This window comes from Apodemus sylvaticus, chromosome 3 (genome assembly GCF_947179515.1).
Source record: "Apodemus sylvaticus chromosome 3, mApoSyl1.1, whole genome shotgun sequence".
Lineage (NCBI taxonomy): Eukaryota > Metazoa > Chordata > Mammalia > Rodentia > Muridae > Apodemus > Apodemus sylvaticus.
In genome coordinates, this window is record NC_067474.1 from 142,748,515 (window position 1) to 142,776,046 (window position 27,532).

At 44.3% G+C, this 27,532-nt stretch overlaps 1 protein-coding gene across 1 annotated transcript; it reads left to right on the forward strand.

Annotated features, from left to right (window-relative positions):
- Positions 1-3,181: 3,181 nt before the first annotated feature.
- On the forward strand, positions 3,182-27,532 carry Rnf19b (ring finger protein 19B). Its single transcript, XM_052177436.1, has 9 exons — positions 3,182-3,950; positions 15,320-15,525; positions 17,013-17,154; positions 19,229-19,391; positions 19,823-19,937; positions 21,738-21,878; positions 22,998-23,205; positions 25,581-25,712; positions 26,737-27,532. The coding sequence occupies exons 1-9, from the start codon at positions 3,334-3,336 to the stop codon at positions 27,200-27,202; spliced, it is 2,190 nt and encodes a 729-aa protein (XP_052033396.1). The 5' UTR covers positions 3,182-3,333; the 3' UTR covers positions 27,203-27,532.

Sequence of the window (27,532 nt, forward strand, 5' to 3'; positions counted from 1 at the left end):
GCAGATTCTGCCACCGGCTCACTCCACTGACCTGTCAGAGCCTCCGGGTGCAGGGCTTCGCTCCAATGGCCTGCTGCCTTGTGTGTAACCCCCAGAAAACTGTGTGCACCGTCTCTATTATGACTCCAGCTTTTGGCAAAGGGTTGTGTGAAGGAAATAGAACGACTATTTACCGAATGAGCGAAAATCCATTTCCCCTCAGGCCATCTCCCCCCCCCCCCCAGTCACTACTCAGTCTCTAAAGGAAAAAGAGAGAAGGAAAGTGGGAGGAATTTGCCTTAGTCTCTCTGTTCACTGGTGATGATCCAGGAGAGAAATCCTTAGGGAACCAGAGCCACCACAAAGTCCGGGGGCGTAGTGGCACTGACAAACTGAGCCTGTCTCTGTCTGGGAGTCTGTGCCCAGGACAGGCAAACATTTGGACTTCCCAACAAGCTAGGGTTCTTTTCATTCTTTCTTTCTTTTTTATTCTTTCACTCCTCTTTTTTCTTTCTTTCCCTCCCCTTCCTCCTTCCCTCGCTCACTCACTTTCTTGCTTCAACAGTCTCATGTAATCCAGGCTGGCTTTGAACTTGGACTCCCCACTGCTGGGGTTACAGGCATGCACTACCACACACCACACAGCAAACTAGAGTCTGACAGCTGCTCCTCTCAGCTGTACAGGGCAATGCACCTCAAGGCATCTGGCTAGACTTGGGATTCCCCTGTCCTTTGGCCCAATCTGACCAAGAAACAAGGCAGTCTTCTCCCCCACCTCTGTCCTAGGGGCTTCTATAACCGATAAGGAGAATGAGCCCTGAGGACAGACAGATATGGCTGGAGGGAGTCGGGCAGAAAGACTGTTGCCTGCTACACAGCTTACATGTTCTCCTCTCCCCTACCTGCTCCAGCCTCTCTTGAAGTTGGCCTGGGCCTGTGTGACCACTTCTGGCTGACAGTTCTGTGAGTGGGAGTTGAGGTGTTCAGTTGTTGATGAGCAGCCTCCAGCCCTCTCTCTCTCTCTCTCATCCGGACAATCTGAACATCTGAGGTGGAGAGGATGGAGCTCAGAGCCCCGAATCTCTAAGTGTAAATTAAAAGAAAAGTTAACAACTGGATGTAACAGTACACAACTGTTATCCCAGCTCTTGGGAGGCAGAGGCAGGAGCATCTCTATTAGTTCAGGGCCAGACTGGTCTACAGAGGGAGTTCCAGGATAGCCAGAAGTTGCCTTAGTGGGACACTGTCTCAATAAGGCCTTGACTCGCAGCAGGTATATTACTCTCCTTGTTCTGACAAACAGTTGATAAAAGCAACAGCAGGAGGGGGGGTTATATCACTTCTCAGCCTTTTAGCTAAGATCAAGTGGAGGGGGGGTTTATTTTGGCTCACAGTTTGAGTGGATAGATGTCATGGTGGAGGTTTCTTGGTCATAGTAGGTCCTGCTTACATTGTATCCACAGTCAGGAAGGAGAGAGAGAGAGAGAGAGAGAGAGAGAGAGAGAGAGGGAGGGAGAGAGAGCAGAGCGGGTGTTCAGCTGCTTCCTCCTGTCTTAGTTCCAGGACCTCTCTGCCCATAGGACGGTGCTACCTACTCACTTCAGCTATTGAGAAACCACTCTTAGAGACACAAGCAAAGATGTGTTTCTGTGGTGATTCTAAATCCAACCAAACTGATAGCAAAGGTTAACCAAGGAGGCAGGTTTCCACAGGTGGAGAAAATAGACCCTGTGTTAAAGCCATCTAACTACTGGACTATTTGTTACCAGGACAGAGCCTAGCTGAGTGTCATTATACAGACACAACATAACCCAGCAGGAGCTGGAGCTAATGCTTACAGAAGTGTGTTTTAGCTATCTAACATCAAACCTCTTAAGGATAGCTGCCCCTCCGCCACACACAAACACACACACACACACACACACACACACACCTCTTTCTTGGATTCTCAGAAGCATTCATCACAATTGACAGTTGACCACTCCCTCTTGCAAACAAATTGTCTTGGCCTCTATGACATCACGCCTGCTTGATTTTCTTCTTAGGCCACCAGACCCTGTTCTGTTTTCATTACTGGACATTTCTTCCAATGGACTTCGTTTGCTGTGTTGTAATCTCAAAAGTTTGAGGATCTGTAGATCTGGTTTTAAATATTGGCCAGTAAAAACAAACAAACAATTTATTGTGTTCAAGTATCTGTTCCTTTATTGCGCCATATTCCCTCCACCACCATCTCTCTAATGCATGTTAGGCATGTGAATCACTATAAGCCTTCACTCTACTATTCCTTAATAACAAGGCACTATTTTATCTTTAAAGAAAGAGATGTGTCAAGATGATTGTTTTGACCAATGATATTTAAGCAAAAATGTTCAGAACTTCCCAAGCAGTCTTCTTTTAAAAAGACTTTTCTTCCCACCATTTGGAATATGGACCCGAATGAGGTGAGCTTAAGACCGAAGCTTAGACTGTGTCCATCTTTGACTTATTTTTTATGGAAAGAAAGTTTTCTATCTTAAACCTTCCTCTTTGGTTTCTCTAAGTTGCAGCCAAAATCTAATCCTGACTTGGCTTTATTGCTGTTGAAGGTATTTGCTTATCTCTCATCACCAAGACTAAGGGTCCATTGTCAGAGGAACTGGGGAAGGGGGACTGAAAGAAACCATTTCCGGGGAAGAAATTATTGGGTCTCTTTGTACTAACACCGAATAACCAGACTACCTGTGAGATACTGCTTAGGGGTAAGTTCACTAGTTGCCAGAAAACAGCAAATGCTAGAATAAAAACTTTGGACTCTTTCTTGTGGATAGGGGACCTTGCTTGTTTTATCTAGAAGTGCGTCTCACTTTGAGGATGTTCAATGAGTCAATATAATCATTAAAGGCTAGCATCAGTAGAAATGTTGGATGTTGCATCGGTGGCAGTTACTACCAGATCAACGAGCGTCTACTTTGTACAGATGAACTGAAGACACCCTCATTGAAAACAAGACCCCTGACTCCAGGACAAGGAATAGAGGGCGGAGCCTGTGCAGAATTCGGCTGCGCCAGACCAAATAAACGCAGGAGGCGGGGCTTCGACGTAGCCTGCGGGCCCCGCCCTCCAGACCCCGCCCACCCCCTCTCGCGGGGCCGCGCGGGTTGTGAGGTGTCTGAGGCCGGCGCCTGCGCAGTTGCCCGCAGCGCGCGGGGCGGAGGCTTTATAACCACTTCGTAGCGGCTGGTCGGCTTCTGTCTCCGGGAGGGCTGCCTAGGCGGCGGCGGCGGCGGCGGCCGGGGCGCCGGCTGGGAGGGGGCGCTGAGGCGGGAGCTACGGCGGCGCTGGGCGCCCCTGGCTCCTCAGCCTCTGCGGGCCATGGGCTCCGAGAAGGACTCCGAGTCGCCGCGCTCCACCTCGCTCCATGCGGCCGCCCCCGACCCTAAGTGCCGCAGCGGCGGCCGGCGCCGGCGCCTCACCTTCCACAGCGTCTTCTCTGCCTCGGCCCGCGGCCGCCGCGCTCGGACCAAGCCTCAGGCCGAACCGCCGCCCCCGGCCGCGCCGCCGCCGCCCGCCCCGGCCCCGGTTGAGGCTCAGGCCCCGCCGGTGGAAGCTCTGCTTTCCGAGCCCGCTGCCGAGGCTGAGGTGGAGGCCGCGGCTGCCGGGCCGGAGGAGGACGAGGCGGCTGAGGGCGGCGGCGCGGAGGAGGTGGAGTGTCCGCTGTGCCTGGTGCGCCTGCCGCCGGAGCGGGCCCCGCGCCTCCTCAGCTGCCCGCATCGCTCGTGCCGGGACTGCCTCCGCCACTACCTGCGCCTGGAGATCAGCGAGAGCCGCGTGCCCATCAGCTGCCCCGAGTGCAGCGAGCGGCTCAACCCACACGACATCCGTCTTCTGCTGGCTGACCCGCCGCTCATGCACAAGTACGAAGAGTTCATGCTGCGCCGGTACCTGGCCTCGGACCCCGACTGCCGCTGGTGTCCGGCCCCTGACTGCGGGTGAGCGCGGGGGCGTGGCCGCGGGGGGGTCGTCCCGGGTGCAGCGGGTGTCACCCACCTTGAGGGAAGCGAGGAGGGTGCCCAGCAGGAGGTAGAGGACAGACGACCACGAGTGAGCGACCCTCGGACCAGCCTTGCAACCGGTCTGATGGCACTCGGCACCCTATACCTACTTAGGAGGTTGAGGTGGTGGCTGGGCGCTAAGAGAAGGGAACTAACTGTCCATTAAGTCAGAATCCCAGGGTGAGCCGCGTTTTTTGTTTTGTTTCTTTCGCCCAGGTAGGGAGAGGTGTGTGTATGTGCGTATTATGGTAATGATAGAGAAGGAATATTTGTTAAAGGAGAGAGAATGAAAATGTCCTACCGAAGGGGCCGCGCTTCCGAGGGGTGTGTCCATGTGGCTAGGGGCGCGCTTAGCAGCAGCACCGCAGAAGGCGTGTTCTTCCACACAGTTGCTGCTGAAAGTTGAGATGCAGATGAGAGAAGGCAGCTCACTAACAGCTCTAGGGGCACCCTGGGCACCTCGTGCTGTGCTAAGCCAGTGGCAGGCACCTTGTGGTTTTTAACGTGCTGCCGAGGGCAAAGTGACAGACTTTTTGACCAGGAAAATCAATAGAGCTCAGAAGTTGATCTGCTGGGAGAAAATGTGTTTGCCTACCCTTTTAATCTTGAAATCTGTATGATAGCCTTTTTAATGTTCTATGTATGCTTGATTTCAAAGAACAGTGAGTTAAAGTACTCTTTAGAGCAGGAATTACCGATTTCTCTATCTGAAGCGTTCAGTGTAGGTCCTCCACCCCCTTTCTTTAAAACGAAACAAAACAAAGCAAAAAGCTTGGTTGTCTCAATCATTCCAATCTATGAATGGTCAAATGCAGCCAAGAAGGGGCTCTTCAGTGTGATGGGGAGTCAGACTGCCATTACCTGTTCTGTGACCTTGGATAGATTAATTATATTCTTGTGTGTCATGTTTTGGGGGCAGAAGATTCTAGGGACTCTTTGCAGTGCCTAGTGTAAAGGTAATGCTAGTAAAAACGTGTGTGAACCCTTGCTTCAAAGGCTTTAAAAGCTTTTAATTGTAGCCTATGTGTCAAGGCCGAGCTGAGATTTCCATGACGCTGCCATCTGTCTCCTCTTCAGAAGGAACTGTGTAGTCAGAAGTGCCAGACTTGAGAAGTGGGTGTGTTTAACCTCACTGAGTTTCTAAATTACTCGGAGATGTGGCCAAAGGTACCGAGATGGCTTTCACTTTCTGTTTACTGAATACCAGGAAGGGCCTTGTGGCCACTTGAAAAAGTCTGCTTGTGTCTGATGGTCTTACTGACTTTTGAGAGGTTAATTTATAGAATATTCAAGTTTTGCTGATAACTCTTTTTAGTCTATTTTCTGAACCAAAAAGATATTAGTTAAGGAAAGCACTACCTGATTAATTGCATAATAGTGTATTAACTACTTTTGTAGAAATGAGAGTTTATTTGAATTTTAACAATGAAATGTGACTTCCTTGATCATCTTTTGGGGAAAGCTCTCCAATTTGTTTGTTTTTAAAAACTCAATATATGTCTTCTCTCACGTCAGTATAAATGGACAGAAATTAATATAAAAGTTTGACAGAAATATAAAGAAACCATTAGTGGTTTTAGAGTTACTTGAGTTTTCTTAATTTAGCAGGATTTAGGGTAGGCTCATCCAGATTCTGAGTTTGTGTGTGTGGTTTTGGGTTTTGAGTTTTGTTTTTGTTTGTTTTGAGATTCTGTCAGATTCTGTTTTAATTAGTCAGACTATAACAATCATATGCACACTTACTTTTTGTCTGTATCTATGTGTTTAATGAAAATAAAATTTAGGGAAAGAAAGCAAACCAGAATCAAGGTACCTGTGTACCAGGCATGCATATTTTGAGCTTCACAGCAATATGAGATTGATTTGATAGTTTTATAAATGAGGAAACTGGCATTTAGTGAAATTAAATACTTTGTTCAGGATGATACAACAACACACTGTTAGGCAATGAAACAAACCAGTATTGGAATATTCTTACTTCAAAAGCCAATAATATTTTTCAACTCCGGTATTGGCTTGTCATCACAGTCCCCATTTTGGCAAGATCTAGGAAGTGTGTCTTGGGAACAACACAGAGGGTCAGGGATGCTTGACCCTAGTTTCTTTTCTGATTCCTATAGTTAATAGTCTTACCTGCTTTGTTTTTCTTATCTGTCAGAAGCCTAATCTTGTCTTAAGACTTAAGAGGCTTAATTAATTAATGTTTATCAAGTGATTGTCAATGTAAGGAAGGTGGTTAGATACACAGAGCCCCCTTATAATTCATTTATTTTCCAAATAATAGTTTGAATTTCCCAATGACAGTTGTTCTGCCCCCTCTTCTTAATGCCAGAAGAAAAATAGGTTCTGTGGTGTGTGTTGGGGGAGGGGGGCTTCATTGTGTCTGGGAGCCTGTGAAGACCAGAGGTCAGTTTTGGCTGGCCAGTAAGGCCCAGGGAGCCTCCTGTTTCTGCCTTCCCAGGCAACTCCAAGAAAGTACTACAACTTCTGATGTTTTTTTGGTTTGGAGACAGGGTCTCTCTGTATAGCCCTGGCTGTCCTGGAACTCACTCTGAAGCCAAGGCTGGCCTCAAACTCAGAGATCTGCCTGCCACATGAATATTGTGATTAACAGTATGGCCCTCCATGCAGCTGCAGCCTCTCATTTTGCTTTGCTGATGACCTTGAATGCTAACCCACTACCTCTACCTGCTGAGTGACGGGAGCTGCAGTCTGCCACTACTAGTCTGGTTTATACAGGCGCTGGGAATGGAATCTTGTGCTTTGTGGGTGCCAAGCGAGGTTTCTGCCTGCTGAGCTATGTTCCTAATCCTGATTTGGATTTTCAGACAGTCTTGCTTACTTAGCCAAGACTCAAACTCTTGATCCTCCTGTCTCCACCTCCCCAATTCTGGATTATATGTCTGCACTACCATGTGTAGAGTTTTGTTTTTTAGTTTTTTCCTTCCTTCCTTCCTTCCTTCCTTGCTTCCTTCCTTCCTTCCTTCCTTCCTTCCTTCCTTTCTTTTTCTCCTTTTCTTTTTTAACTAGCCTATTATTCTGGGTCTGGGAAAAATCTTGTGTAAGCATTAGAATAGAGGCCCTGTACCTCATGAATCTCTTCCTACACCTGACCATGTTTATTGTCCACACCTCAGTCTTGGCAGCCAGATTGACTGAGTCTTCCCATTTATACATATGTACATCTTCAGGCTAAGGGGGTCATGTAAGTGACTTTGCAGACTTAGGATCATTTTACTGTGGCTAATGAGAATATCATAAATTAAGAAATCTATTTTTTTTAAGTATTTGTAGGTCAGAACAGAGTTCTGAGACTTCTTTTCTCATATGGTTTTATCAATGAGAGAATCAATTTCAGCAGGAAAATAGACACAGTATTATTTGATATACCAAATACTGTAGTAACAAGTGTAATCTTAAAATATACTTTCAAGTGAAATAAAATTAGCTTAAAATGCAAATAGCTTGCATTTTTGTAGTTCTTTGCAGTGAGTCTTCAAAGTATTATCTCAATGACACAGTAAATTCACTTTAGCCACATGCAGATAGGTAGTGGAAGTATAATTTTGTAAAGGAGAAACCAGTTCAACGAAGTTTAAACATGGCATTAAAGCTTCCTAGCTAATAAGTAGTGCAGTTGATCAATTGCCCTTTTGAGTCTCTGCCTAAGTGTGTCCTTTCAGAAACCCACAAATGATGTAACTGTATTGTTTTTCTCTCTGGCTTCTATTGACCATCTTTAATTTTCAGAATTTCTGGGAAACTAAGGGGTGAGTAGAATAGTCAACAGAATTTCCTGTCATACAAGGGCAGGTCCTCAAAATAGAAGAAGCACTAAGGCTATCTTGACCTAAATTCTGTTGCAGGTCCAGGCTCTGGCCTCTCATCTCTTCCTCCATTCCCTATAGAGTTGTACTTCCCACTGATCCTAGCAGATGGGATCAGCTACTGGCCTTCCCACGCTACTGGACTGGCCTATCTTATAAACAGGAAGCTTCTGTTCATTTATGTATAGCACACTAATTTATATATAGTGCATTTTTGAGAGAGGAACAGGCTCCCTGGATGAGATGTTTCACATTCAGTAAAGGATTTTTCTTTTGTGTGTTTGAGTCAGGGTTTCATTGTATATCCTTGCTAGCCTCAAGCATGCAGCAGTCCTTCCCTCTGCTTCCTGAGCTCTGAGACAAGTGTACACCATGCCCAACTAGGACCTTTCCTCCCCGATCCTTCCTCAGTCTCTTACCACTATTTTTGTTTGTTTTGTTTTGATGCTAGGCACTGAACTCATGGTCTCAGCACATGCTGGATAAGCATTCCTACCACTGAGCTACGTCCCCACAGCCTTCAACCTTTTCTGTTAATCTGTCCCTTACTTCCTGTTCTGCAGCTTTCGCCTGAGTTCTTCTCAGTCTCTATGTACGCTCACCTTCCAGCTCAGTAATACTTCTTTCCCATATTTGCCAAAGTACTTATTCTAAAGTGCTTAAAAATGTTCACTGATTATCTGACCTATAAGTTCTGGGTATAAATATCATTTATTTGCTGTACATGGTGATACACGCACCATGTTAGGCAAATAATTCTGGCACTCCAAAGAAAGGCAGATATAGGGATTACTATGAATTTAAGGCTAGCCTTAAAGAAGTTCATACCTGGTCGACAAAGTAGATAAAGCATTTAAAACCTGAGTGTAGTGAGTAATATGTGGAGGTATAAAAACAGGATCCCGAGGTTGGAATCTGGCTCACTTAGCATATTATCATAGCAAGTTCCCCAGCTAGATAAAACCACGTAGCTAGACCTTGTGAAAAATAAGACTTTTGCCTATTTAATCTGTCCTTATTTTGAGCTTGTTTATAGCTTCCAACTTTCCCATTATCTTTTTGTTGGTTTTTCTTTGAACTGGGGTCTCTTTATGTAATGAAGGCACAATGACCTCAGAGCCTCTTGCTTCGGCCTCTCAAGTGCTGGGTGTCTTAGTCAGGGTTTCTATTCCTGCACAAACATCATAACCAAGAAGCAAGTTGGGGAGGAAAGGGTTTATTCTGCATACACTTCCACACAGCTGTTCATCACCAAAGAAGTGAGGACTGGAACTCAAGCAGGTCAGGAAGCAGGAGCTGATGCAGAGGCCATGGAGGGATGTTCCTTGCTGGCTTGCTTCCCCTGGCTTACTCAGCCTGCTGTCTTACAGAACCCAAAAATACCAGCCCAGGGATGGTACCACCCACAAGGGGCCCTCCCCCCTTGATCACTAATTGAGAAAATGCCCCACAGCTGGATCTCATGGAGGCACTTCCCCAACTGAAACTCCTTTCTCTGTGATAACTCCAGCCTGTGTCAAGTTGACACACAATACCAGCCAGTACACTGGGATTGCATGCATGTGACACTGTACCCTACTAATTTCAACCAATTTTTGTTTTTATTTTCTATTTTTTGTCTATCAATGTTTTCAAGGTGTATTATAGATATTACTTAAAAATGTTTTATGATCAAATGTGAAGGAGAAATATTAGTTGAAATAAACTAAAATAAATAGTTGTTTTATTTATTTTTTGATTTGTTGGTATTATTTTTGTTTTTTAACTTCTTAGACTTTTAAGATGGTTTTATGCAGCCCAGACTGGCCTCTACTTTCTGGTGGCGCTCAGGCTGACCTTGCATTCCTGATCCTGAATGCTAGGATTACATTGCATGTCACCACATCATTAAGTATGTTAATATGTACTGTACATTTGCCAATGCTAATATGCCATGTGATATATGATATAACTTTCCAAATTCAGAGTACCAAGGATCATACATGTCTCCAAACAGCCATGCTATCTTTAAGGCTTAACTATTTGCCATTTTATTTGTTTGTTTTCGAGATAGTGTCTCTATATAAGCTGTCTCTCAGTTGTCTTGGAACTCACTCTATAGACCAGGCTGACCCTAATTCACAGAGATCCACCTGCCTCTGCTTCGGGAGTGCTGCAGTTACAGGCATGTGTCACCACTTCCTGGTTATTTGCCATTTCCTAAAATCCTTTTATTGATACCATCCTGGCTTGCCTTCTGTTAGGGTCTCAAAGTAGACCAAAAAAACAAAAACAAAAAAAACAAAACAGTTCCTATGGAGTAAGCTATCCATATTCTGTGTACTTGTTCAAGTTTACTTCTGAAGCCTTCCAGTCTCAGAAGAATGGGGTAAGTAGGTGTGAGAAGAAGGACAAAGAGTTGAGCAGCATTGTTGTTACAAGAGCAGAGAAGAGGAAGGTGGGAAAGGTAGACAGGTGTGTATATTTAAAAAAAGATGGACAATCAAAGATGGACGATTGACAGACGGATTTTAGATGGTAACAGAATAAATACCAAGGAAACTCCTAGGTATCTTTAAGTGTAAAAATCAGTAAGTTTTGCATAAAACTGTCAAGAAAGACCTTGAAAAGGAAGGTGGTATTTGATCACATTTGAGAATATGAGTAGAAATGCATACTTGGCTGCATAGTCTGGCTCAGTCAACTTCTAGCCATATTGAGATCATGAGTCTGAAAAGTAGACTAAATCCGAGGTAATAGACACAGCTAAGATGTACAAGTTGAGGGCTGAGGGGTTTGAGGGTTTGAGTTCCTTGTTGTAATTGTTGGTTTTGCTTGCTTTTTCCTTTGGTTCTGGACATTGAACCCACATGTCTAGATGTGCTATAAGCAAGTGCCCTACCACTGAGCCACACTTTCCTCCAGCCCTCCTCTCCCTTCCCCTTCCCCATTTGACCTTGTGTTTATCTCACACTGCTCTTTAAATTCACACCCTCCTCCTATTTCAGTGTTCTGAGTGCTAGTGCTATTCATTCTCTCTCTCTCTCTCTCTCTCTCTCTCTCTCTCTCTCTCTCTCTCTCTCTCTCTCACTCTCTCGCTCTCTGAAAGAACCTAAGCAAAAGAGTATCCCCAGGATAGAATACCTTCTGGAATGAATAATGAATTGGTGTAAGAAATAGGGAGTCCAGATACGGAGGCCTTTACAATTGTCTGGCTGAGTAGTATGAAATGGAACAAGAAAAAGGAAATAGTGAGGGTGTGGCTTTTCTAACCCCTTTTATTCTTATTTATTTTATGTGTATGGGTGTCTTACCTGCATGTATTCACCAAGTGCATGCTTGGTGCCTGAGGAGGTTAGAAGAGGGCATCAGATACCCCAGAGCTAGAGTTACATTTGTTTGTGAGCCACCATGTGAATGCTGGGAATCAAACCAGGATCCTCTATGAGAGCAACAAGGCTCTGCACTGAGCCATCTCCCTAATCCCATGCCTATCTCCTTTAAAGAACCTTAGGGTTCTTTTGTAAATGGATAATAAAAGACTTGAGGACTGGAAGTATAGGTATAATATAGGAACACATTTCTTTACTGGAATTTGTGAGGCATAATTACATTTATACTACTAATAAGATAGCCTGCCACACTGATATTTCTGAAGATAACATAAAAGTTGTGTGAGCTTCAGGGAGAGCATTCTCTCTCTTCAGGCAGCATGTACTTTCTTATACCCTACTTTAAGCTTCTAATTAGCAAATCTGAATCCTTGGTTAAACTAAATAGCAGAGTAGGAGAGAAGTTCCCTCCAGTCCAGTATAGGATATACAAGAATAGGAACAACATGGTCAGAGTAGATGGAGCGCATGAATGAGGCTTTTGTTCCAACTAGAGAAATTTCCCCTTAATTAGAAGATTTACCCTTAAGATGAATTTTTATAAAATTGCAGGATCAGTTTATACTGCTTAATATATAAAAAGTCAACCATACGCGGCTAAGATGAAAATGTGGCCAGGAGAAGAGCTAGAGTGCCTTGGGGAAAGCCAAAGAACCAGAGCAAAGGAGGTCCTTGTGGTACCTACCACAGGTGTGCAGAGCAGGAATCCAGGGACAGTGCTGGACACAGGCACAGCCACAGGCTATAATGTACTGTTAAAACTGCACTGCACAAAAAGGCCTATTTGCCTGGAGAGGTTAAGTACATTTTATAGAGAAGATGGCATTTGAACTGGTTCTTTTTTGGTTTTGGTTTTGGTTTCAAAATAGGGGTTTCTCTGTGTAACAACAGCCCCGGCATTCTTAGAACTTACTTTGTAGACCAATTTGGCCTTGAACTCATGAGATACACCTCCTCTGCTTCTCAATTGCTGGAATTAAAGGCTTGCACTACCACACTCAGCTTGAGCTGGTTTTTAAATGGCTATCTACCAGAAAGAAGATAGAAAGGGCATCACTGAGCAGAAAAAAAGAGAGCAAGCAAAGGCTAGAAGTCCAGTGCAGTATATGCTATAACTTTCAGTGCAAAGTTACTAATTCAGTTTTAGAATGTCAAGTTATACCTGAAGGCAGTAGGCTGCTCTACTCCATTAGAGGGTTTGGAGATGTGTAAGTTCATCTGTGTCATTCAGTATGAATCAGCACAGAGTAGGTACCCAAAACAGGAATTCTAAGTCTTATGTCCTGAGTAAGTCTATGTCATAGTGATAGACTTCCATAGAGTCATCAGGATTGGGGGTTATTTTACTTCCTTGGAACTAAATTCTACTCCTAAAGTTGGTTTCTCATTGTTTGGTGTCCGTGGCCTGTCTGTGCAGTTTCATTGTCATACCTTGAAATTTGAGGACTATCTGCTCACTGCCCAGTGAAAGGATGCCCGATCTGCTAAAATAAAGAAAAACGGGGTAATGTGAAGTCTGAAGCTACAGCACATACTTTTATACTCCATTCATATAGACACCAAGCAGGCCGAGAGCGAAGCAGCCTGGGCCCAGGCTTGACAGTGAAGGAATTGAAGGAAGGAAGGAAGGAAGGGAGGAAGGGAGGGAGGGAGGGGAGGGGAGGAAAGAGGAAAGGAAAGAGGAAAGGAAAAGGGAAAGGAAAGGAAAAAGGACTTGGCTCAGTAGTGGAATATGTGCTTACAAAGTGCTGGGTTCAATCCCCAGCACCCCTACACACACACACACACAGAAATAATAAGCACTTGAACTATGTAAGGCATGTGTTATGAAGTTTTAAAGCCTCTCATTAGTACTCTTCTTCCTTTATATCTTTAGAACTTAGCTAATTACATTTCAGAAACCATCTATACCTTTTCAGTTAACACAAAATATCAAGCAAGTCACTTTTTTTTCTAAGATACATTGTTTAGTAGCTGTTTTTCCTGCTAGCTGGGGTAAATATGCTCAGAACTCCCATAGGAAATGAATCATCGTATTTACACATTGATCTAGTCTCACTTTGTTCTTTCTGAGACATTAAGGAAACAGATTATGTGATAGGAGATATATAGATTATCATTTATATCTATAGTATAATTCTCAAATCAATCTGAGTATTTAAATTGCTATACTGAACATATTAATAAGAAAACTATAGGATAAGTAAGGAAAGCTTACCAGCATTTATATAAGTTGTTTGAGGTTTTTGAATATTGGAGAAAAATGTAAACTAGAGGACAGCAAAACATAGATGGCAAGAAACCAGTAATCATTGATCTGTTTGAGGGCGAGTGAGATGGTGCAGCAGTTAAGACCTCAGACTACCAGAGGATCTGAGTTCAGTTCCCAGCAGCTGAGCCAGGTGGCTCACACCTGCCTGTAACTCCAACTCCAGGAGATCTGACAATTCTGACCTCCACAGGCACCCACCTTTGTATGCACATGCCCACATGCCTATTCAAAATTAGAAATAAGACAAATCATTTTTAAAAATTTTATTTGTTTCTCCAAAGTACTTTTAAAATTTAATTAATTTTACAGTGCCTGGGATTGAACTCAGGGCCTTGCACATATTAGGCAAATGCTGAGCTACACCCTAGCCCTTTAATTTTAAGCAAAAGCTCACTTGTAAGGACAGTGTGAGCGATTCCTTGACAATGGCAAGAATTAACTTAAAATGCCAGTAGTTATTTATAGGGGACTAAGAGGACTTGTAAGGACAGTCTGCAATAGCGCATCTTTAACATACCTCAGCAGAGGGAGAGGAAGACATGACTTTGCTGTGTTGGTAAAAGGTTAGTAGTAAGGTTTTGTAAGCTGTTAAGAAAGAACACAATAGGGAGCTAGAGGTTGGTTAGGAATGTAGGCTTCTCTTCCAGAGGACCCAGGCTCAAATTTGAGCACCCACATGGTAGCCTATAATGACCCTAATTCCAGTTTCAGGGATCTGATGCCCTCTTCTGTCTTCCATGGACACCAGACATGCACATGGTGCACATGCGTACATGCAGACAAAACACCCATACATATAAAAATAAATCGAAAAAAAAAAAAGAAACAAAGACAGCATTAAAAGGTACAGATTTAAATTAGAAAAAGAGAAAAAAGCTAAACTCAAGGGCTGAAGTAAAGGCTCAGCAGTTAAGAGCATGTGCTGTTCTTGCACAGAACCCCAGTTCAGTTCTGCACCCGTGCTGGTTTGTTCACAGCTGCCTAGACTTCCACTACAGAGAATCCAGTGTCCTCCTAGTCTCTGGGCACTGTGCTCATATGCATATACCCTCCCTACCCCACACAGCATACATGTAATTAAAAATAAAAATAAATCTAGGGTCTAGAAAGATGGCTTAGTAATTAGGAGTACTTGTCTTACATAAGACCCAGGTCCAGTTCTCAGTACCCTCATTGGTGACTCACAGCAGACTGGTAACTTTAATTTCAGTATGATCCAATGCCCACTGTGGCCTCCTCAGGCACCAGACACATACTTAGTGCACATATATAACATGCAGTCAAACCCTCAGACACATAAAATAGAAACAATAAATCTTTTAAAAGCAGACAGAAAGAAAACCAAAAATGAGCTTTCGATAGACTTGAGGTCTGTGGGAAACTATTGTTTCAGACTGTAATAAGATGGATCCACTGTGGATCTAAGATGGAAGAGAAGAAAGAGCGTACCTGCTTTAGTTTTTGCGGTAGCTCTGTATTTTTACAACTGCTCTCTATGTAAACAAGTTCAAGTCTCTCTAAATATAGCATACCATTGAAAGGGAATTGTTGTATACCCTATTATTTATGAAGCTGGCTGTGGTAAAGTGCTCCTGAAGCAGTTTAACCTGATTGAATGCATGCTAGGAATCCAGGCTGTTTTCAGGAAATTAGCTATTTTTTTTCTTACATGAAAGGGTAAGTACAGTTAGTACAGTTAATATACTTGGTGTGTGTGTGTATATGTGTGTGTGTGTCTTTGTATCATATATAGTGGTACCAAACAGTATAAGCTGATGAATAATTTTTGTCAGCTCAATCTTACCTCACTTTATTTCTTTTTGCTTCCTTACCCAGTTATGCTGTTATTGCCTATGGCTGTGCCAGCTGCCCAAAGCTAACCTGTGAGAGGCAGGGCTGCCAGACTGAGTTCTGCTACCACTGCAAGCAGATATGGCATCCAAACCAGACCTGCGATATGGCCCGTCAGCAGAGGGCTCAGACTTTACGAGTTCGGACCAAGCACACTTCAGGTCTCAGTTATGGGCAAGAATCTGGACCAGGTATAAACTGGCATTATCTCATTGTCTCCTTGTTGGGTTTCTGTTTAAAAAAAAAAAAAAAAAAAGACAATCTCTTTTAGTTTCTCTAGAACTAAAAAAGACTGTCTTATCTATGCATCCTTGAGATCAGAGAAATATTTGATACTTCTGAATAGCTGAGACTACATTTTCTGGCTTGGTTGAACATCTGCTATGTTGCGGCTTGCTGGCCATGATTAGGTAGGTAGTCCTAGCTGTGTGACATTGGAATACAACAAAATGGAATTCTCAAGCTGCTGTCTTAATATGTGTCTCAGCTTGGAGAGAGCACTTTGGTTTTTTTTCTCAAGGGGCAGAGAAACATTTAATTATCGTAAGCGTGTCATGCTTGCCGTCTAGCCTACTGCGTCACAGCTTCTGAAGCAGGGCACAGAGTTAAGAAAAGGAGATGAATACTAGTGCAAGTTAGTGAGTAACCTGAGGGGGTGTCAAAGTCACTGTCCACCTTGGATTGTTTGGGCAGAGCAGTCTTTAAGGCATCAGCCTCTTTTAGATGTGCTTTGCCTTACTGATGTCATTTGAGCAAGTTAGTAGGAGAGAAATTATGCCATTTGCTTGTTCCGAGCACAATATGATCTCTGGAATTGTCATTTGGATAGGATAGCTTGTAAATTGCTGGGGAAATTACCTGGTGCATGCTGTACAGTTACTCCACTGATTTTGATTTTTAAATTTGAAAGTGTTATAGGAAGGGATTTGTTAACGGCAAAAGTTAGCTTCCTAAGAAACCACTGAAACTAGTAGAGAAGGAAACCTACCACTGAAGAAAAATGCCTGCTGCATAAACCGTTACAATTAGGTTCATTCCAGAGAATAGAGACAGCCTATTTGAATAAAAACATAATCACATGCTGACAGTAGTGGCGCATGCCTTTAATCCCAGCACCTGGGAGGCAGAGGCAGGTGGATTTCTGAGTTCGAAGCCAGTCTGGTCTACAGAGTGAGTTCCAGGACAGCCAGGCTACACAGAGAAACCCTGTCTCAAAAACAAACAAACAAACAAACAAACAAACAAAAAACAAAAAAAGATGCTAGTTATGGGAATAAGCAACCTAACATGAAATGAGACCCATTTACAAACATTCCTGAGTCTGGCTGTGCAGCTCAGGTGGTAGAGTGCCCACTTAGGATCGGTCTCCAGTAACACCTCATCAGCCATGCTGGCATGACCTGTAATCCCAGTGCCTGGAAGTTAAAGGCAGAGGGATCCTAAATTCAGGATCATCCTCAGCAATTTCAAGCCACCCTGAGATAAATGAGACCCTGTCCCCAAAACAAACAAGAGTCCTTGATATAGTCAGCCTTCCAGTAAAGTATTACACAATTTGGAATCGTCAGGCAAAATCTCCTGACTGCCTTGTTCTCATTTCTTACATACACTCTTAGGAATAATAAAGTCAGACTGAATTTAACTGGGGGTGTTTTATCTTTCCTTCCCTACCTAATAGATGACATCAAGCCATGCCCACGATGCAGTGCTTATATTATCAAGATGAATGATGGCAGCTGTAACCACATGACCTGTGCAGTGTGTGGCTGTGAATTCTGCTGGCTTTGCATGAAAGAGATCTCTGACTTGCATTACCTCAGGTAGGTTGGACATATATCCATTGCCTTTGTCATTCTGTGCCCTTGCTCATTTAGGAAAAGGGATACTGAGGGCTGGAGAGATGGCTCAGCAGGTAAGAGCACTGACTGTTCTTCCAAAGGTCCTAAGTTCAGTTCCCAGCAACCATATGGTGGCTCACAACCATCAATAATGAGATTTGACGCCCTCTTCTGGAGTGTCTGAAGACAGCTACAATGCACTCACATAATAAATAAATAAATCTTTAAAAAAAAAAAAAGGAAAAGGGATACCAAAGAGCCATGGTTGATCTCATTTACAGAATGAGGAAACTGTAACAAGTTCCTTTAAAGCATACCTGGTGTCTTTTCCAGTCCAGTCGGTAACAGCTTCCATTCCCTTGCTTTCTTACCTGCTGCATGGCTTTTAAGGCTTTCCACAGTCTGGTTTTAGTCTACATTTCTAATCACTGCTGTTCCAGACAATCTGAGCTCGCTTATTGGCTGTGTCTCTTGCCTCCAGATTTGTTCATGTTAGCTTATTGTCCACAGTTACCTTCTGACCACTTCAGCCTCCCTGTGTTCCCCTTTATCTACCCTTTTCAGTTCTTGGTAGGGTTGTTTGGGTTTACTTATTTTTTTAAAGATTTATTTATTTTATGTATATGAGTACTGTTGCTCTCTTCACACACACCAAAAGAGGGCGTCAGATCCCATTAAAGACTGTTGTGAGTCACCATGTGGTTGCTGGGAACTGAACTCAGGACCTCTGGTAGAGCAGTCCGTGCCCTTAACACCTGAACCATCTCTCCAGCCCCTACTTACTTGGTTTTTGAAGTTGTCTTTTGTGTATGCATACACTTGTGTGTACCACCCATACATGTAGAGGTCTGAGGACAGCTTGTGGGAGTCAGTCCTTTTCATCCCTCGTGGGAATTCCAGGCATTGAGCCTAAGTCATTATGCTCATACTGAGCTAGCTGTCTTGCCACCCCTTCTCCCCTTTTTTTGAGACAGGATCTCACTGTGTAGCTCTGGCTCAGAACTACCTGTGTAGACCAGGCCTCACTGAAAGAGGTCTGCCTGCTTCTGCCTCCTGTTTAAAGGGCTGGCTGCTTTTTGGCTTGAACTTAACAGCCTGCTGATTCAGCTTCTCCAGTGCTAGGGTCATAGGCATGTGCCACTAGGCTGGGTTTACAGAGTTTCTACTTACTTTTGAAAAACAACTTAAATGCACCTCATCCAGCAGGCTTCCCATTTCTGCTTCGTCCTTCACTGCCATTCCTGTATCACTTGCTCTAAGTGCTGCTGCTCCTTGGTACTTCATAGTCAGGTCTCATCTCATTAACGCAGTTCCTCTATCCAGTAAGTTTCTAAAGAATTGAGTAAATATTACATTATTACTCTAAAGGAGCTAACATTTATGGACATTATTGTGTAGCATCCATTGTGAAATGAGACATCTCATTTCCAGTTTAGTGAAAATTTGAAGGTTTATATGTAACAGACATTGACTAGGGACACAGGAACAAATAAGGCATGATTTCTACTTGGCCTAATACTGCTAGATGTACCCTGTAGAGAAGGCAGCACAAAGGGCACGAGGTAGAAGGATCAGACCCAGCAGGGCTAAGGGTCAAAGTAACCACTCAGGAACAAACTCAGAGAGAAGACATGGTGAGTCTCTCTTTCCCCAAGAATGTGGTTTGTGTATGATAGGTAAGAAGGGACATGCGCCCTGAGCTGCAGACACAGCACGTTGGGCGAGATGTCAAGTGCAGACCTGTGCAGGATCTCTCTCAGGTAGTGCTGGCCAGGGTTGTCGGGTCAGCATATAGTGACAATCAGGGTGGTCGGGTCAACATAGGAATGTGTCAGACAAGAAAGGAAAGAATGTCAGTTTTGAAGGTCTCTCTTCACCAAAATCTGAGAAGCCCAGAACCCCTTGTCCTTTGCCCCCCTTGTCTAAGAGATCTGTTTTCTGTTGCCTCCTGTCACTTAGTCACTCTTACTGTAAAGATGGTTGTTCCTGTCAAGCCTCTGGCCACAATAGTTGTGTTTGTGATGCTACCATTAACTTGAGCATGTTTCCTCTATAGTCCCTCAGGCTGTACATTCTGGGGCAAGAAGCCATGGAGCCGCAAAAAGAAAATTCTTTGGCAGTTGGGCACATTGATCGGTGCTCCGGTGGGGATCTCACTCATTGCTGGCATTGCAATTCCCGCCATGGTCATCGGCATTCCTGTCTACGTGGGGAGGAAGGTAAGACATGCCTTGCTATGCCTGCTCCAGCTTTGGCTTTGTTGGCAATAGTTTGAAAAAAAGGAAAAGGCCTTATATTTCAGGACTTTGTGAAAGCCAGCTGGTTTGTAGATAAAAATAACTTTAATTTCTTAAATGGATTTTTATAAACTCCCATGAGATCTGAAAGTTCTTATTAACATCCTGGGCCTGGTTTGTCTCAGTGACTTTAAGGTGAAATTCCCTTGAGCTACTTTTTCTTTTCTTGGATTAACTTTTCCTGCATTCATTTCTGTTTTCCAGGTCTGGGTTAGGTTAAAATTTGAGAAAGATCCCTCTTTGGGTGGAGGGTATGTTTTAATATAGCTTGGGAGCAAACATTTGTTCTTTTTTTCCCCTAGCAAAATACTGATGTCCTGACCTGCTGACCTGGATTTTCTTTTTATTCTTAGATTCACAGCAGGTATGAGGGAAGGAAAACCTCCAAGCACAAGAGGAATTTGGCCATCACAGGAGGAGTGACCTTGTCAGTCATTGCATCCCCAGTAATCGCTGCTGTTAGCGTTGGTAAGCTAGCGGCCTCCAGCTCCTCTGTTAGCTTACTGTAGCAGATCAGCCAGCAGGTCAGGTGTTCTACTGTGGTGACACCTGCATTGTGTGCCAGCTTCCCTTTGCTAGTTAACTTTCTGTGCGTTCACATATGTGGCATGGAGGCAGGGGTACTTGTGAATGCAAGAGTGCTGTTGGAAACAGAGGCCAGCCTCAGGGGCCATTCCCAGGAGGCTGTGAGGATCCACCTGTGTCTGCCTTCCCAGCTCCATATTATAACTGTGCACTAGCACTCCTGTCCTTTTTATATGGCATTGAAATCGTGTCCTCAAGCCTGTAAGATAAACAGTTTACCAACTAAGCCAACTCCCCAGCCTGGAAATTCATCATAATAGGCACCATTACTATGATGGTTTTTCAGCTACACTGCATTATCAGGATGTGTCTCAGTCTAGGACCTACAACTCAGTCTATCACACAGAAAAGATTGCATTAATGAAAATTAAACGCTAGACTTTTACTTTTCCTCCTTTTCTTCTGTTTATTTGTTAAAGGATTCACACATACACACAAAACACTTATTTTCTATTAATACTTCACAATGTCTTGGGAGGTATGAGAATTTATTTTAGAAAAATTTAGGCTAGTGTGGTGATGGACCCCTGTAATACTAGCACTCAGGAGGTGAAAGAGGACGATCAGGAGTTCAAAGCCATCCCTCACCGTATCAAGACCAAACTGAGCTACATGAAAGAAATCCTATCTCACAAACACAAAAGTAAGAAATGAAAGATTAATTGGAAACTAACATTTTATGAGTTTTATCATTTATCAGTAGTGGTTCTGAGTGTCTCACATGTGGATCTATTTAGATCTCATACGTGCCATAAAGGCAGCATAACTAGAACTATAAAGGTGCAGTCAGTCTGTATGGGTGGAGCAAGGTCAGGTCACGGGGACATGGATCCAGGCAGACTTCTTGCTTGCTTGTTTTATTGTTTTTGTTTGTTTTTAAATTTATCTTTATGTGCATTGTTTTGTCCGTATTGCATGTTTCTGTTTGAGGGCATTAGATCCCCTGGAACCTAGAGTAACAAACAGTTGTGAGCTGCCGTGTAGGTGATGGGAATTGAACCCAAGTCCTCTAGAAGAACAACCAATACTCCTGACTGCTGATCTCTCTTTCCGACCCCAAATCCAGGCAGTCTTCCTTCTTAACATGCAACCACTGAGCTACTCCTCAACACACAGCAGTGTGATTGGAGAATTCAGTCTAAGGGATCCTCAAATCGCAATCCCTACAATCACTCATCCAGTGTATGTTTTATCTGTATGTATATCTGCACACACTTGTATGCCTGGTGCCCCTGGAGGACAGAGGATGTCATTAGATCAAGTCCCTAGAACCAGAGTTAGACAGTTGTGAGCTACCATGGCGCTGGGAATCAAAGCTGGGTCAGTACTTTTAACCAGTGAATGATCTCTCCAGCTTTCAGTCTTTGATTCTTGATTGATTCAGTTTAGCACTGCAACAATGAAGGGGATAGTATACAATCTATATACGTTGGATACATTGGATTCTACATGTATATTTTCTTTATCACTGGAATGTTTCTATGGACAGACAGTCAATGGATTGAAGCCAAGACATCCAGACTTTTGTGACTGTCTGCTCATGTGTTATACCAGACAGCCTCTTCAGGTGGTCCAGTTTGTCTGTCTTTGGCCCTAGTGGCTTGCTTGTGCCCAATCTGGGAGGGAGAACCAGGACAATGGCAGCCTGTTGACCTGATGGCATGTTTCCATCTCTCTCCCCAGGTATTGGTGTCCCCATTATGCTGGCATATGTTTATGGGGTTGTGCCCATTTCTCTGTGCCGTGGAGGTGGCTGTGGAGTTAGCACAGCCAATGGAAAGGGGGTAAAAATTGAGTTTGATGAAGATGATGGTCCAATCACAGGTAAAGGAAGGATTTTTATTTCCATTTGAATCTATAGAACAAAAGATAAAAGTCAGTAGAATTGAGCACATATTTACAGAGAGGTTGTCGTTGGATTTCTTTGGATAATGAACTTGGGGGGGGGGGGCCGGTAAAGTATTTTTAGCCTTTCATTTCTTGGTTCCAGAATTATTAGGTTAATTCCTCTGGGTCTTGCCTATGTATGGCAGGTATGAGCCAGTAGGATGTCAGGTAACTGGTGTGTGCTAGTGGGGTGGTGCTACAAAAGCTCTGCATCTGTGCTGCGCTGTCAGTTTCAGAGGACTTTATACAATTATTATTATCTTGCTTGCTTTTTACAGCAGGTCTCTGAAGAGGGAGGGCCAAGGCAGTTACCCCATCTCAGTAGGAACTGCTTTAAGCTTGTGTTTCACGAGCAGGGGCTTCTGCAGACCTGATATGAGAGCAGATCTTCTGACTCCTACTTGAACACTTCATAGTAGAAGCTGCACATGAACTAATCCTATGTTGACGGGGCCTGGAAACTTCCTTACAATCCCAGCACTGGGGATGGTGAGGCAGAGAAGGGCACATGTTCAAAGCCAGTCTGGGTGACAGGGAGACCCTGACTCAAAGTAAAAAGAGAAAAACAAGTCAGGCATGATAATTCACATCTGTAATCCTAGCACTTGGTGAGAGACTGACTGATATCCCAAGCCAGCCTGGGCTAAGTACAAAATTCAGGACAGCCTCGGCTATAGAATGAGACCCTGTCTCATAAAACTTTTTTTAAAAAAAATCCGCTAAGGTAGATAAAAATAGCTGCTGTAGACTCCTGTACAGAAATACTAGTGGGCTTGGTTAGAAGGTGGTGTGATTCAAGTGATGCTGAGCAGTCATTTAATCTCAAATTCTTATTTCTGCATCTGAAATAAGGACTACTAATCACTAAGTTATCGAGAAGATTAGATACAGTTGTTAGCAGTCTGATTCTGTTGTCTCACACAGTAGCTGCTTGTTAAGTAAATATTGTACTTTTCAGCATGAAAATCCTCCACTATGAAGAGTTTTTTCAGGAAAATGCCTTCCAGACGCTTTGTATGTTGTGTTTCAAATGGAAATGTTTGGTTCTACCCACAGTGGCTGATGCCTGGCGAGCCCTCAAGAACCCGAGCATTGGAGAAAGCAGCATTGAGGGCCTGACTAGTGTGCTGAGTACCAGTGGCAGCCCTACTGATGGCCTCAGTGTCATGCAGGGTCCGTACAGCGAAACAGCCAGCTTTGCCGCCCTTTCAGGGGGCACACTGAGTGGTGGTATTCTCTCCAGCGGCAAGGGAAAATACAGCCGGTAAGTAGAGAGGTGGTCTGTAACAAGCAATTGGAACTATTTGTAAGAGAGGACACACTGAGCAGTGTCTATACCAGGGATGTCCCGCTTTGATTTAATCGGCAGTGTTTTTTTTTTTTCAAAGTTCATAAATTCTTTGCATCATAGTGACTTCCACTTAAAGATTGTTGACTTTAGATCTTCTTGTTGCTTCCTTATGCTGCCTGCTCTAGGAAGCATGAAGAGCAGAAGGCATTCTGTTAGGCTTGCTGTTGGCTGGTGCTGTACTCTTATGACCTTCCTATCCCCACTGTAGAGAGTAGGAAAATCAGTTCTATGAATCTGTTAAGAATACATAAAGCCAGCCAGGCGGTGGTGATGCATGCCTGTAATCCCAGCTCTCTGGGAGGCATAGGCAGGTGGATTTCTGAGTTCGAGGCCAGCCTGGTCTACAGAGTGAGTTCTAGGACAGCCAGGGCTACACAGAGAAACCCTGTCTCAAGACAAACCAAATCCAAAAAAACAAAACAAAACAAAACAAACAAAAATACGTAAAGACTTGTCAAAAAATAACTGATCTACTTGCATTTTGCTGATGTGACCTACTATAATGCCATAATTATATATATTCAAAGGTGCATAACTGGCATTAGCTGAGAAGCAGTTAGTTGAGTTCAGTGGTGGAAAAGCAGCCTCATAGAGCACAGCAGAGCAGGAGGTGAGAGAGACAGATCCTTGTTTTCAGGTACCTGGAGGGCTTCCAGCTAAGGAAACAATTAGTCCTCGGTGGCTGACTGGCAGCAGCCTCTGCTGATTTCAGTGTGGTGTGGAGAACATGGAGGAAGCTGTAGGAAGCCCCCAGAGAGGACACTGTCTTCCCAGATCCTGAGCTGCTGGTCCTGGGAGGTTAGGGTGAGACCAGATGGCGATTTGGCTGCAAAAAAGATAGAATGGCAGATGGCAAGTGGACTAGATCTTCACCTTGGTGTCCTTTGTTCGCCTGGGAACCTCTTAAAATAGATTTTAGGAGCATATTTCCAGAATTAATAACTTTAGATTGTCCTAGGATGGGACCTGAGGGTGATCTATATTTAGAAAAGACTCCCCAGATGATTCTAGTGTAGCCACTGGCATGAACCAGCCTCTGGCAGCCACCAAGGAGGTGGCCTGATAGGCTTTGAGAAAGGCCGTGCCCACTGAGTGATGTGTGGCAGAACTGAAGCTGGAACGCAGGCCTGAGTGCACCCCCAGTGCCCTCATTTTTCCAGTGTGGGGTAGAGACACAGGCAGAAGATGGATCCACTGCTGACCTAGCTGTATCTTCTGACGAGTGTCCCTTGTTAGCGGCTGCTGCCTCCACATGCTAGTATTCACTGCTGTGCTCTCTTACAGCCAGCTCCCCTTGAATGAGCCACAGACATAGTTGGAGCGTGACTTGCTGAGACTGCATTGCAGCCAGCAGCTGCTGCATCCTGTGAAAGCCTTTCCTTTATGGGAAGTGGATGAGTCAAACGGGCTGGACTGGGAAACCCATTATGAAGAAATACTGAAGTGTAGAACGAAACAGTGCTGAGCCAGAAAGGAAGCAGTTAGGGGTTCCCAGCTTTGAAACCCCAGTAGGAAGTGCTGTTGATGAGGGAGGAGGTTGGCTCCTGTATGCCCCTCATTTTTACAGACTGGAGCTTACCTGATTACTAAGTGAGTTCTTCCTCTCTGTCCAAGGTAGGAAGGGCAAAGTGTGAATGAGGCATGAGCACTTCCTTCCTGGTCCTCAGAGCAGTAGAGAGGTGTGGAGGTTGGTGCAAAAGAAGGCTGGGCACCTGGCTGTGTCAGGTGCTGGAAGAGAGTAAGAGGAAGTGGTAGTCCTTTGTTGTTAAAGACCTAGCCTAAGTTTCTCAGGCAGAGAAAGAAACTTTGGAAAGAGGGCATAGCGTCCACAAGGCCATGCAGGTATAGAGTGTACACTCAAAGGTTAAGATGTCGGACTGAACGGGAAGACAAGGAACCTGAGCAGCCTGCAGATCAGGAGGGCGTCTGTAGGCAGGAAGGGAGCTAAGAGTTAGGGGGTTTTAGGATGGTTGGGTCTTCGCCTGCATGGACACTGCTCTGGAAAGTTTCTCAACTTGAGTTTAGGGGCTGCTGGACAGAGCCTAGTATTGATTATTTATTCAAGGACTTACGTTAAGCAGTAGCATTGGGGACAGAAAGGACGGGGCAATTCCAGTTGATTCGTAAGAGAGGAACTATGTGGGCATATATTTGAGCTGTTTGGCAGTTGGAGATGACCCAACAGATTATCACAATTCTCAAGAGAATAATGGAAGAGGTGCATGCCAGGAAACAAACCATCAGAACACCACGTCTCATATTAACTTGAACGTCCCCGCTTTACACAGGTTAGAAGTTCAAGCCGATGTCCAAAAGGAAATTTTCCCCAAAGACACAGCCAGTCTTGGTGCAATTAGTGACAGCGCAAGCACTCGTGCTATGGCCGGTTCCATAATCAGTTCCTACAACCCACAGGACAGGTATGTGAACAGTCAGAGCCCAGGACCACCGCATTCACTGGGTAGTAAGTAGGTCTTCAGAAGCTCCTTCCTCATCTCAGGGCCCTGTGTGCCATCTAGTGGGAGATGTGGCATGCTGCTGAGCCCTTGGAGCAAGCGTTTCTGTGGTGCTGGAGTGTTCATCTCTTGATTCTTGATAGCCGTTGACTCTTAAGAGATTTCCTCCCTCCCTCCCTCCTTTCTTCCCTCACTGTCTCTCTTCCCACCTCTTCCTTTTGTCTAGCTGTTGAAACAGTGGAATTATTCAGTTGGAGCTTAAAGAGCTGGGCTGATGTCAGCTAGTGCCTGGGCTAGGGCTCCTGCTGCCCTTGCTGGATCTCCTTCCATATTCTGTCACTTGGAGCACTGTGTCTGCCCTGCTGTGGTGAGGTCCTCTGTACTGCAGGAGCAACGACTTCTGACTGTGATGCAGTCATAAAAGCTGCGACCTTGCTCTCACATTCCTATTTGGAGAAAGATAGGATGAGACACTTAGTTGAATTCTGGAAGCTATTTATTTGTGTATTAGTTTGTTGTAAATGAATATGTATGTATGTATGTATGTATGTATGTATGTATGTATGTATGTATGTATACCTGCATGCCAGAAGATCCCATTACAGATGGTTGTGAGCCACCATGTGGTTGCTGGGACTTGAACTCAGGACCTCTGGAAGAGCAGCCAGTGCTCTTAACCGCTGAGCCATCTCTCCAGCCCCTCTGAAAGTTCTTTGTAGATGTTTTAAGGAGAATTTTTGAGAGTGCATGAATATGCATGTGTGTGTGCGTGTGTGTGTGTGTGTGTGTGTGTGTGTGTGTGTGTGTCTAGAAAAGGGGAAAGTGAAAAATGAGCTCTGGTCTACTTGGGCCCCCATCTTCTAACTATTTAAGCCAGACCCCAGAAACTATTTTAGGAGCAGATATTATAATATAATTATAATATAATATAATATAATATAATATAACCTATGTGTGACTCTCAGCACAGTGAATTTTGTTCCCACAGAGAGTGCAACAATATGGAAATCCAAGTGGACATTGAAGCCAAACCAAGTCACTATCAGTTGGTGAGTGGCAGCAGCACAGAGGACTCTCTCCATGTCCACACTCAGGTGGCAGAGAATGAAGAAGAGGATAATGGTGATGGTGCTGGTGGCAGTGGTGGCAGTGAAGATGAGCCCCCTTACAAACACCAAAGCTGTGAACAGAAAGACTGCCTGGCCAGCAAGGTTTGGGACATCAGCCTAGCCCAGCCTGAGAGCATCCGCAGTGACCTGGAGAGCTCTGACACGCAGTCGGATGACGTGCCAGACATCACCTCAGATGAGTGTGGCTCGCCCCGCTCCCACACTGCAGCCTGCCCCTCCACTCCCAGAGTCCACGGTGCACCGAGCCCAAGTGCCCACAGGAACCTCACTGCTCCAGCTGAGGGCCAGACTGTCTTGAAGGCAGAAGAGTATGAAGTGGAATGAAGGCCTCTGCTCTGAGAAGCACACTTGTTGTAACTGCATCTTTTGGAATCTTTTTTGGGGGAGGGGGGGATTTATGTATTTTGTTTCAAAGATTCTCTGGTCAGGGTTCCCCCAGGGAAGTTCTGAGAAATTTGCAATTTCTTACCAGATAAAAAATGAAATTTGCCTCTAGTATCCTCCCCTTCTCTTGTTTTTAGTTTTAATTTATTGGCTGAACTGATGTTGGCAATCTGTGAGGTGTGTCAAAGAATGTACATATGTATGTGTGTATATTGTATGTATGCTAACATTATTGATGACACATTTTAATAAAGAATCTGTGGTACCTGA